General features: G+C 36.6%; 1 protein-coding gene across 4 annotated transcripts in view; it reads left to right on the plus strand.

Annotated features, from left to right (window-relative positions):
• The window catches only part of LOC145284870 (zinc transporter ZIP4-like), a 461,784-nt gene that overhangs the window by 391,278 nt on the left and 56,917 nt on the right, over nucleotides 1–13,589 (plus strand). For all 4 annotated transcript variants that reach the window (XM_080133882.1, XM_080133881.1, XM_080133880.1 and 1 more), the window contains exons 3-5: nucleotides 3,803–3,908; nucleotides 7,982–8,086; nucleotides 12,238–12,383. In XM_080133882.1, coding sequence (XP_079990008.1) covers nucleotides 3,803–3,908; nucleotides 7,982–8,086; nucleotides 12,238–12,383 — 357 coding nt within the window. The remainder of the gene's footprint in view (nucleotides 1–3,802; nucleotides 3,909–7,981; nucleotides 8,087–12,237; nucleotides 12,384–13,589) is intronic.

Here is a 13,589-nt window from a genome sequence, read left to right on the forward strand (position 1 = left end):
CTTGTAGTTCGTCGGAGTATCAACTATTAAAATACTTGTAAAACAAGCAGATGCAATATTGCGTCAATGGGATAGAGGCTGACTTCCAGCTAACCATAACGTAATTAAACCCGATTACCGTTCCAGAGATACCTTATTCTAGACGCAATGCTCTTTCTGTAAAATACGCTCTAGTGTAGAGTACAGTTGTCACATCTAGAGGAGGAGTTGCTAAGAGTAATCTTTGCTGCCTTGATAAGGTTCATAATCGGCTTCGAAATCTAGTGGGCGAGCCCTTTTCTCCATCCTATTACGTCTTTCTCCCAGAAGAAACATAGCGAGTCTATCTCTGTTCTATCGTTATTTAAATAGCAGATACTCACCTGTGTTTCTAATTATACCTCAGCTATGTTAAACATTCGCATTAGAAACCCGTCTAGCTACAATAACTGCCAACAATGTCTTTTATTATCTATCTCTGCATAAGACTAAACGTAAATTACAAAAGCGAAGTGTATTTCCAATAACTACCCCCTCTGGAACACAATATCGCATAGCTGCTTCTCAGCTGAGTGTAACATAGCCGTTTTTAAACAAGCACTGCCAAAGTTTTTCTTTTCCCGATCATCATAATGTTGTCTCACCAGCCACCTAACACTCATTAACCCTTATCCTTGAGTGGTCTTCAGGCCTGGATTAGCTATGAGACTCTTCCTAAAAAAGTATATACTAGAACTCGTTCAAGTTGGTCTAGAGCATGTACCCGCACATGGCAAGCAGGGTGAATTTATGGTAAAAGTAATTTTTCAATTAATGACGACGCTCTTTTATTACAGACCTACCACTAACCTTAATTCTAATCGCAAATTCTAGCCCGACGACGCTCTTCAACAAAAGATCTAACAATTACTCTCTTCAAAAAAAAAAAAAAATCACTCTAATGCTATTCTACTATTCTACTAGAAGCTTAACGGTAACACTAATGCTCTGCTACAAGGGACATTACCATAGCTCTAATCCTATGTTACAAGGTACCTAACCATAGCGTACTGCAACAAAAGACCTAACGCTATTTTGCAAAAGACCTAACGCTGACCGTATTTTGCAAAAGACCTAACGCTGACCGTATTTTGCAAAAGACCTAACGCTGACCGTATTTTTCAAAAGACCTAACGCTGACCGTATTTCTCAAAAGACCTAACGCTGACCGTATTTTTCAAAAGACCTAACGCTGACCGTATTTTTCAAAAGACCTAACGCTGACCGTATTTTTCAAAAGACCTAACGCTGACCGTATTTTTCAAAAGACCTAACGCTGACCGTATTTTTCAAAAGACCTAACGCTGACCGTATTTTTCAAAAGACCTAACGCTGACCGTATTTTTCAAAAGACCTAACGCTGACCGTATTTTTCAAAAGACCTAACGCTGACCGTATTTTTCAAAAGACCTAACGCTGACCGTATTTTTCAAAAGACCTAACGCTGACCGTATTTTTCAAAAGACCTAACGCTGACCGTATTTTTCAAAAGACCTAACGCTGACCGTATTTTTCAAAAGACCTAACGCTGACCGTATTTTTCAAAAGACCTAACGCTGACCGTATTTTTCAAAAGACCTAACGCTGACCGTATTTTTCAAAAGACCTAACGCTGACCGTATTTTTCAAAAGACCTAACGCTGACCGTATTTTTCAAAAGACCTAACGCTGACCGTATTTTTCAAAAGACCTAACGCTGACCGTATTTTTCAAAAGACCTAACGCTGACCGTATTTTTCAAAAGACCTAACGCTGACCGTATTTTTCAAAAGACCTAACGCTGACCGTATTTTTCAAAAGACCTAACGCTGACCGTATTTTTCAAAAGACCTAACGCTGACCGTATTTTTCAAAAGACCTAACGCTGACCGTATTTTTCAAAAGACCTAACGCTGACCGTATTTTTCAAAAGACCTAACGCTGACCGTATTTTTCAAAAGACCTAACGCTGACCGTATTTTTCAAAAGACCTAACGCTGACCGTATTTTTCAAAAGACCTAACGCTGACCGTATTTTTCAAAAGACCTAACGCTGACCGTATTTTTCAAAAGACCTAACGCTGACCGTATTTTTCAAAAGACCTAACGCTGACCGTATTTTTCAAAAGACCTAACGCTGACCGTATTTTTCAAAAGACCTAACGCTGACCGTATTTTTCAAAAGACCTAACGCTGACCGTATTTTTCAAAAGACCTAACGCTGACCGTATTTTGCAAAAGACCTAACGCTGACCGTATTTTGCAAAAGACCTAACGCTGACCGTATTTTGCAAAAGACCTAACGCTGACCGTATTTTGCAAAAGACCTAACGCTGACCGTATTTTGCAAAAGACCTAACGCTGACCGTATTTTGCAAAAGACCTAACGCTGACCGTATTTTGCAAAAGACCTAACGCTGACCGTATTTTGCAAAAGACCTAACGCTGACCGTATTTTGCAAAAGACCTAACGCTGACCGTATTTTGCAAAAGACCTAACGCTGACCGTATTTTGCAAAAGACCTAACGCTGACCGTATTTTGCAAAAGACCTAACGCTGACCGTATTTTGCAAAAGATCTAACGCTGACCGTATTTTGCAAAAGACCTAACGCTGACCGTATTTTGCAAAAGACCTAACGCTGACCGTATTTTGCAAAAGACCTAACGCTGACCGTATTTTGCAAAAGACCTAACGCTGACCGTATTTTGCAAAAGACCTAACGCTGACCGTATTTTGCAAAAGACCTAACGCTGTCCGTATTTTGCAAAAGACCTAACGCTGTCCGTATTTTGCAAAAGACCTAACGCTGACCGTATTTTGCAAAAGACCTAACGCTGACCGTATTTTGCAAAAGACCTAACGCTGACCGTATTTTGCAAAAGACCTAACGCTGACCGTATTTTGCAAAAGACCTAACGCTGACCGTATTTTGCAAAAGACCTAACGCTGACCGTATTTTGCAAAAGACCTAACGCTGACCGTATTTTGCAAAAGACCTAACGCTGACCGTATTTTGCAAAAGACCTAACGCTGACCGTATTTTGCAAAAGACCTAACGCTGACCGTATTTTGCAAAAGACCTAACGCTGACCGTATTTTGCAAAAGACCTAACGCTGACCGTATTTTGCAAAAGACCTAACGCTGACCGTATTTTGCAAAAGACCTAACGCTGACCGTATTTTGCAAAAGACCTAACGCTGACCGTATTTTGCAAAAGACCTAACGCTGACCGTATTTTGCAAAAGACCTAACGCTGACCGTATTTTGCAAAAGACCTAACGCTGACCGTATTTTGCAAAAGACCTAACGCTGACCGTATTTTGCAAAAGACCTAACGCTGACCGTATTTTGCAAAAGACCTAACGCTGACCCTATTTTGCAAAAGACCTAACGCTGACCCTATTTTGCAAAAGACCTAACGCTGACCCTATTTTGCAAAAGACCTAACGCTGACCCTATTTTGCAAAAGACCTAACGCTGACCCTATTTAACAAAAGACCTAACGCTAACCCTAACCTTAAGGCTAGTACGACGAGATTCTCCTACAAAAGACCTACCCTTAGCTCTTACGCTTTCCTAAAGAAAATGTAACCCAACGCTCTTCTGCGAAAGACGTAACCCAACGCTCTTCTGCGAAAGACGTATCGCTAACCCAAACCTTAACCCTAGTACGAGGAGGCTCTTCTACAAAAGAATTAACTCTAACGCTTTTCTACTTATCTTTTATTTAAATACGATTGTTATCGATAATGTTCGAATGTTGAGAACCTTTTATGTACTTATTGTAAAATTCGATTTCAGTGTTTCAATGCGGAATTGGGTATTGACCAGGCATATATCACAATGGAAAATCTCACAAATGATGTCAAATCAGTTGCTTCTGTCGTCGTATATCATCTATACAAAGGTACGTGAAAGGTTTACTTGTATTATTGATGATATATGCTAGAGAATGTGTTCTATAAAACACACGAAGGGGAGAAAGGTTACATTTTTCTCTCACACAAATAACTTTTGTAAATATGGATGTTAATTTTTATATAGCAATAAAATGTATTTCCTTTTGAATTAGGCAATCATATTTATATTTAGTGACATATTTGTATCTGTTCACTACAATATATAAATAAAATTTGTGGAAGTTTCGAAGTTTTAATCATTGCCGCCAGTGTTGTGACCTAGCAGACCGGAAAAAAATCACAAAAAACACCTTCATATAATTAGAAAAAAGTGTATTAGTTGTAGATTTCAGAAGTAGACGTCATGATTCGGGGTGGGGGGGACATAACTAATACAAATTACAGTATTTACTTCCTTCCAACCGCAGGTTGAAACGTGACACGAGATTAAAACGTGAGAAGAATAAAACTAGATATCTTAAAGGAAGGCTCACTATAACCTGTTAAAATTGGCTTTGAGTCCCCATTTCAGATAGTAAACAAATTTTATCCACTCTAAAAAGAGGGGGCAATGTTTAGAAGTGTAGACCTCCTAGGACTATCTAGAACGGCTGACTTCACCTGGTAGATAAACAGCCACTGAAATGAATCGGTTTACTACCGAATTAATTCTCGAATCAGAACCTCAACTGCGATCAGGTCAATTTGCAAATGAATTAAGTACTCCTTAATGTTTAACTGTAACCATATTTATTTTTTCTGGATAAGTCCATTATTCCTGAATTGGGTAGATCAGCTTACGCTATAACATTTTAAAAAGTAAATAAAATTAGAAATTATATCATCAGATATTTATTTGTAACTAGCAGCCACTTAGCGTTGTTAGGTCATAAAATACACACAAATATTATATATTAATTCATACAGAAACTGAGACCTACGCATGCAAGTATCGCTTTTTATAAGCAGTTCACTTCTTGTAAGTAAAAAAGAAAAAAATTCTAGCCGAGATCGAAACCAAAACCTTAAGACGGTGAGTCAAGTCCGATAACAATTAGGCCAACTTGACGCATCCCTAGGAAAGGTTTTCAAATTTACTTATTCTTAACATAAGGAATGTCATGTAAACCACTCACACATGAGCATTCGGGAAACAGTTGACAGATAAAATCTCCCCGGAGGCTTTTAGTTGTATCCTTTGGGGTTTTTCTCCTATTTTTAAATTTTTTTTTCTTGCGAACCACTTGTGAAAAAAAAAGAATGACTGGAATCGCGCATCAAACCTTATCACTGCATAGGCGATTAAGGTCACGCTAATGAATTTTTGAGTATTCCGAAATTAGAACCATATAGAACTACACTTAGGTACCGGTGAACACTCTGGAATCTTCGTGTTACACGGGTCCGGAACTGGAGCATACCTTTTCCACAAGCACCGGCGGCAGCTCTGTGAATACTCAGTGGATGGCAGCGATAAGGTTGGCTTGGGTGTTGTGCCAGGTCATGTTGGTGATGTTCTCGGCGTATAACCAAACGAGGTAGTCCAGTGGGTTCAAGTCGAGGGAGTAGGGGAACCAGTGAGGGAAGTTTACAAAGTCGTAGCACTCCTTCTGAAGCGAAGCCTGGGTCTCTCTGGACATGTGGGTTCGCGCCGAATTTTGCCATCACAACCAAGTCTGCCAACGGCCACCTGATTGTATCAGCAGATCCCCACACACATCCACATCCAAGAACACTTTTGTTTACTTTTAAGCTGACTTCGAAGACGTGAGATGGCATGATGTGGCCCTCACTTGAAACCACACCATAACCGTGGTCGAAAACTTCTTTGACCTGTGCCCTCAAGCGTTGAAACGTACAGATTTGTATTTTGAGGGTGATGGCAATGGTCTTCTTATAACTTGGATCGGTAGGGAGCATTAATTTGACAGCGATGCATCTTTTATCTCGCTCGTTGAACATTGTGTTACTTTCAGACAGAAACCATGCACCTCCAAACCATTACGATTTAACCTCCAAATTTGACGGTTAAAACTACACAACCAGGATGAAATTCATCTTTTTCTCTGCAGCAAATATAAGCCGTTCCAGTGGCGCCAATATTTGACAAAAAAAAAAAAGAATTTGCTAAAATTTTGGAATAAATGTTATGGATGTGTACTCACATAACAAATTCAATTGTTCCTTCCAAAGTTTAGGAAATAGAAACTGTTAATATACTTCAAAGTTACTTTCGTCAGACCAAACGATTTTGGCCCAATCATCAGATATCCAATTTTCATTTTTACTTTCGTCAGACCAAACGATTTTGGCCCAATCATCAGATATCCAATTTTCATTTTTAATTTCGTCAGACCAAACGATTTTGGCCCAATCATCAGATATCCAATTTTCATTTTTGCAAATTCCAGTCGTTTACTTTTGTTTGCCTTCTACAAGTATGGCTCCTTCCTTGCGTTGCAATCATTTTAATCCCACTTCTTTCTTATCGCTGTTCTAGCTGATATGTTTTTGTCTGCATCCTTTCTAAGTTCAGCAGCAAGCTCTGACTAACTTTTCTCCTTATCTGCAAGTCATGCTCTTTTCAAATATCTGTCTTCTCTGGCGGTTGTAGACCTTTTATGGTCTTGTCCTTTTCTGTTTTTAAAAGTCTTTGTTTCCTTGTACCTTTTAATCGTTGTTTGAACTACCTTCCTGGAACATTCCATCTTCCATGCAATTTCTACCGGAGAATATCCTTCACAATATAAAGCAATAATTTATGCCCTTTTAATCTCTGAAAGTTGCTTCTTTGGAGCCATTTTCAATCAAATCTACAATTATAGCGCTGGTGGAAATCAAATATTACCAGAAAAATAAGAAACAAACTTTAGCATGATAATGAATCATTGGAATATTGGAATGAATTTAGTATGAAACTCAGCAACATAGTCTTGAAAAGCTTTAAAGCAAAACATACTGCAATCTACTAGTACATCTTTTACATTTGCTCGCAATTGACATCAAACATGTAGGTTTAAATTATTATCTCAATTATTTATAAGAGTTCCATAATTCCGGCCATGGCTGTATATATCTATAAAAGTGAGAATGTGTATGTGAACACTTCTCAACCTATATACTCAACGAATATTTGATCTACAGACTTGGCATTTGGTATGTAGCGTATTCAGACATGTGAAGAACTTTTTAGTCAGTTTTCATTTGGAAAATTAGCTGCTAAGAGGTCAAAATTTAAAAAAAAACATGTAGGTCATCTGACTCTTATGTTAACTGTTTCACAAGATTTGAAAACACATTTTAAAGTACGTGACAAGCTAGTCTAATGGTTATCGTACTTGACTCACTGTCTTTAGATTTTGGTTTCGATCTCAGCTTGAGTATTTTTCATTTTTACGTATAAGAAGTTAACTGTTCTGACAAAAATTAATACTCGCATGCACTTGTCTCAGTTTTTTTTCCCCGTTATTTTTTTATTTTTTAAAGAAATTTAACGTTACGTTTTATACCGGGCAACGTCAGATACACTTTCTAGTACATATAAGACTGAGATCTACCTAATGAGAAATATACGTATATAAACCCGTTTTCAGCATGCCTATATCTATCATCAGATAACTCTTTGTTAATTCACTCGCTGCACTGAGGAAACTTAGTAAGACAATCCTGAGATTCGAACCTTGAACAATATTCATTTCTGATAATGTGTTATGCATATCATTCACAGAAAAACATTTTTAATGTATAATTGTGTGTGTGCATATATATATATATATATATATATATATATATATATATGTCTGCTAAAACCTTTTTAAACGTCGAAAAACAAATTCTAAATATAATTTTATTTCATTTGTACTTCTAATATTTAATATGAATATTTTTTATCATTTTTTTCAACAAGAACACTATTCATTAGCTTTTCATTTTACTTATTTATTATTAATATATAATCTTTCAGTGAATCATTTTTTACTAGTATTTTATTAATATTTATTTAAAGAATGTTATGTTTATTTCGTTCTTTTCTGCGGCAAACAACTTTAAAAATTCTTTTGGATTTTTTCTGGTATTTTAGGAACCAATTTTGATGACGCTTGCCGGAAACTCCCAATCAGAACAGCTTTTCTACACAGCCTCTTTGAACATTTCCACGCAGTGAATGGTTCTTTAACCATCCACGGTAAGTCTGACAATTAAACTATGAAATTTTACATCGATGAAATTGTTATATATTGGTTATCATTGAAGGCACCATTTACGTTTTCTATATAACATAAACAGATTCCGTGTGCGTATGATTGTCTCTAATATAAATGGTTGCGTGTTTGATTATCATAAAGGGAATCGTGTGTGTGACATGTATTTTCAGAACCTACCTCTGCTTCTTCGATGTTGGACCATCTGGAAATTTCTCATCCTGGAGGGAGACTTGATACCTGTTTGACGAAGATTTATCACTCCAAGACGATGAATGGGGTTTATAGTTTTTATTTCACTTTCCCCAGAGGTCCTGCAGAAGGTGGAAGTGAAATCTGCTTGTGTGGGTTCTTCTTCTACACACGTCAGCGTTCGTCTCCCCCCTCCCCAGTTAAGAGGGGGAGACAACGGAAAAACCGTCCGTCTTCTTCAAAGCCCAAATCAAATCTCACCGATCCAGCCAACCTGACCACGTCACACATACGTAATCTGGTCAGCTGACCTACATGTCAAAGAACAAGAAAATTCTGCCAATACCGTTTGACAACACATCAATTACATAAAAATAATAAATTAAAAAATACAAAAATATCCTATAAGCGATCACAAAGTCACTTTTTTCTTTCATTTCTTCATATTGTTTTTTCTGTCTCCCGTCTTAAATAATTTATTCGGCCGGACCCTTTTTTCACGGCCCATATGGCATCATTCAGGGATGTGGGTAAAGTAACCTCATGTTCGTTAACAGCTCTCATTCAGCCATCCCATGCCAATATCTCAAAAAAAAATGTTGCCGACATCTCATTCGTCAGATTTTTTACTTAAGTTCTTACGTAACAGCGGTATATATTCTATCTTTTTTTTTTCTCCTACTTCAGATTCACTACATAGTGGCCACGTCACCACTACACGTCCGCTCTTGCGTTGGAAGTTCTGTTACTCCCAAGATTGGGCATTTTCAATCAGCCGAAACTCGCAGGCGTCCCTATCTGCAAGCTTATCTATGTGGGTGCATTCTATCGCGCACCCTCGTTGCAGCTACAACAAGCCTTTTAAGCCCATAGGCATGCAGCCTCCCGTCTTTATTGTATGCAAAGAATATGATCTTTCAACCGTCACACCGGTCAGCTTAATCAAGCTACATACAGACGGCGAAAATAGCATTTTTCATAATCGAAAACCTATTTAAAAAATCCCCCTTGCAGGGTCCTGTGAACCTCTTCCAAAAAAAAAATAGTTAACCGCCTACGTAAATTTAAACCTGTCCCCTTTTTTAAATTCTAATTTGACTAGACCGACCATTTTATCTTAATCTAATCTTCTGATATTTTTTTTATTACTATTTTGCAGACCACTGGAAAACAACAATTATACATTATATAATACAATATCAAATCATCAATACACATTTTTCTAACAATGAACATTAACTTCTAATTACATAAAACAACCTTCTTCAGTCCTTAAAAAAAATGTTAAAAAATGTCGTTAAAACTGGAAAAGCAATATTCACGATTTAGAGAACAGTCTCGCCTGAAAAAAGAGCATCAATTCCTTTTTTCTTTTCTTTCTTTTCTTTTTTTTAACCCAGTTAAAGACAAGTGATGGCCATTTTCTCTTTTTTTTTTTGCAACGGTGTAAATATTTCAAGTTATGATTGACACATTTCCAAACAATTTCATTTGTGCGTGTTCCCATTACATTTTCTTACTGTCTCATCGGTCCTTTGCTTTAAACAGAATAAGGCAATTCTTTGTTTTTCCCTTCTAATTTTTACATTAAGTGATATTTTTCTTCGTTCATAACGAGCTAATTCCTAATACGATAAACATTTTTTTAACTATTTTCTATATATAAAGTTTTACATCTGTGTGTCTGTATGTCTTCCTTTTCTTTCTTCGTGAAAAGGTTGTACGTGTGTATTGCTTTTCTTTTTTTTTCTTTTTTTTTCTTAATTATTTTTCTAATTCGCCTAGTGTTTTAATGGACCCTACGTTGTGTGTTGATTTGTATTTTTTTTCTACTGTTCTTTCTTTTTTTTCCATACATTTTATTGTTTTTCTTGTCCTCTTTTTTTTTTCTTTTTTTCCCCCGTGGCAACCGAAGTCCTTTTTTTTTCTTTTTTCCCTTTTAAACCCACCCTTGCTAGGTGGTCTGGTCAATTACGGCACCAAATTACCGATATGTTATATATTGGTTATCATTGAAGGCACCATTTACGTTTGTGTATAACATCAAAAAGATTCCGTGTGCGTATGATTGTCTCTAATATAAATGGTTGCGTGTTTGATTATCATAAAGGGAATCGTGTGTGTGACATGTATTTTCAGAACCTACCTCTGCTTCTTCGATGTTGGACCATCTGGAAATTTCTCATCCTGGAGGGAGACTTGATACCTGTTTGACGAAGATTTATCACTCCAAGATGATGAATGGGTTTTATAGTTTTTATTTCACTTTCCCCCAGAGGTCCTGCAGAAGGTGGAAGTGAAATCTGCTTGTGTGGGTTCTTCTTCTACACACGTCAGCGTTCGTCTCCCCCCTCCCCAGTTAAGAGGGGGAGACAACGGAAAAACCGTCCGTCTTCTTCAAAGCCCAAATCAAATCTCACCGATCCAGCCAACCTGACCACGTCACACATACGTAATCTGGTCAGCTGACCTTCAGTTCTGGTAAACGTGTCTACCTCCACGTTTACTCATCTCTCTCTCTCTCTCTCTCTCTCTGTAACAAAATAAGACAAATGTATATATGCACTTCTTTCATTTAATAAATCACTCGGGAAGAACAAGCATAACATACCAGCCATTATCAACGTTGAACATAGAATTATAGCAAATCAGTTTAAATAGAATGTTCTGTTTGATAAAGTTCACACAAACATGTATTCAATTTTCTGTAATTTATAAGATTTTCAGAAGAAAATTTAAAAACCACAAAAATATTTTTTTCCCAGCTCCCAAATATCTACACCTAAAACTGCTTCTTTTTATATAAAAAGATATTTGCTTGTGTGTATGTGTGCGCGAGTTCGTTTCTTATGGACTCGAAAATGGCTGAGTTTATTTTCATGATATTTAATTAGAAAGCATATTATGTGCCTGGCAATATTCTAAGATAGGCGTTGTATCGGAATGTCTTCGATCGGTTATCGAAATAATTTGATAAAAGAAGGAACAGACGCTCTTGACCAAAGTTAACACCTTATACAACCTAACATCACGAGTTCATTTAAAAAGGGTAATTACCACACAAACTGAAAGGCCCGGCATATAAAATCAACAGTAGATTCTTTGATATGACAGGAGTGCGTTCGAAATGAATGTTCCTGTTTAAAGGAAAATTGAACCATGATACTCTTTTTCATTTTAAAATTAAATTAAAGCAATTATTTCTGCACAAGTAGTAAAGCCAGGCATATAAAATCAGTAGTTGTTCCTTGATATGACTGGGCGTTCGAAAATTGGTGATTTCATCTATTTTAATGACGATAAAAATATGCGAATGAAACATTTGTTGATCACTATTAAATCCTGGGCAACGTCATCCTGCCAATATGATAAATTACCTTTCATGACATAAAATAATCGAACAGGATCGATATACCGTTACCAAACTTACCAATGAATCAATGCATTGAGCCATTTTTTTTAATGTTATCACAATCAACGCAAATATAAACTTACATGTGCTGCAACATGGTAAATCCATCAACATATTGTTTCTTTTTTTTATTATTCAATTTTCACCCCAAACAAGGAACAGTGCCACTTTGAAGCAGGGGGCTACTATCGGGGACATAATTTGCGGGGGCATTATGAAGGGAGATGAGTAGAAAGATGTGTGTTCACATTACACTTGAACTTCTGCATATCAGTACAGGTGGGACAGCAGAATTCTGGAAGGGAGTTCCAAAGACTTGCAGTTCTGGGGAGGAAACTATTGGAGTAAAAGGCTTTCTTACACCTAGCGATCCCTACTGTAAAGGGGCGGGACTTAGTTGCTTGTCGGGTTTGTTTTCAATTTAATGTTCAATTCATTTACAATTTTTTTATGGCACAAAAGGCATCTTCATTCCCATTCATACTGCGTCCTACGTTACAAACCAATTTAACTTTTCCGTCATACTTACAGGTTATAAATCGATCATAGAGAAACTCGGTATTGGTGTATCGAATGAAGAACACGAAACTGATCACCATGGGCACAGCCATCATAAGCGCTCATTAAACGAACGAATTAAACGGGCTATTGAACCAGATAGTATGCATCCAAAAATGGTAAGAAATTTTTTTATATTTTTGTAATATACTAAATATTTTTCATATTAGGATTCATTTTATTTTTAATGTATAGAAAATATAAGTTGAATTAAAGTGTAATCCTATATAAGTAATTAAATACATATAAATATATAACTCATTCCACATTTGTCAGATGGCAACATTCATTAATGTACTAGTGCGCTTTTCACAGAATTGCAGACTTTTATTGGAAAAAAAACTTATAAAGCTAGGTATAAAATTAACTATATGATTTTGCTGCATTTGTCCTCGGCGACTCCGATCATATCTATTTTAGAATTTTAAACATGCCATACAACAGAAATAGATTTTTAAAAATGCAAAAATAACACATTAATTTAGAGGATGAAAGCTAGTAGCTTCTCCTGCATGATATATATATATAATAACTTACTATAATAATTAAATACCTACGGACGCTAGTGTTTCATCCTTTCAGGAATCTTCAGTGGAGGGTGTCACGATTAACACCAGCAACACAAGCCATCTCTGGTCTGATTAGCAAAGACCTTATCCATTCGGCTACCGTTAATCGCGTGAATGCCTTTTATTTTTATCTCGCCCGAATGAATCAGAAAGGATATAAATTGCATTATGATGACTGAACTTATTAATATATTACTTGAAAGTTTCATCTTTCTTTTGCCGGTATGAGGCTCTACTAAAGCAACCTCGTAATGGGCGTGCATTATACGCAAAGATGTGTCATTAAAACCTGGCAAAATTACATTGAGAATGGTGGTAACTATACACAAAGATAAATTCTGGAGCACAAAGGGTCGCTTGTTTTAGTGGTACTACTCATATCTTCGTAACTCTTCAACTTAGAAATTACTCTCGTATAACAAACGCACTCCGGACGTCCCTACACAGCCATCGTTTATCGCTGGCAAAAGTGCATTAAGGATGGTGGTTACTATGTAGAAAAACAAATTCTGGAGAACAAAGGCTCGCTCGTTATAATAGTGCCACTCAGATTTTCATAGCTCTTCAACTTTTGAAGTTAAAAAAATATGGAACTTTACTTTTGAAAAGACCTCCGTATATAAAACTGTTTAATCACTGTTTTGCAAGTATTGCTCTCTGTTTATCAAAAAATTTGATTTCTAAGCAACTTTATTCATTGAATTTCATATTTAATCAGAATTACTTTTTTTTTTAATTACTAATCTAATAACGAGT

The sequence above is a fragment of the Euprymna scolopes genome, chromosome 9 (assembly GCF_053919585.1).
Source record: "Euprymna scolopes isolate OS-2025 chromosome 9, ASM5391958v1, whole genome shotgun sequence".
Lineage (NCBI taxonomy): Eukaryota > Metazoa > Mollusca > Cephalopoda > Sepiida > Sepiolidae > Euprymna > Euprymna scolopes.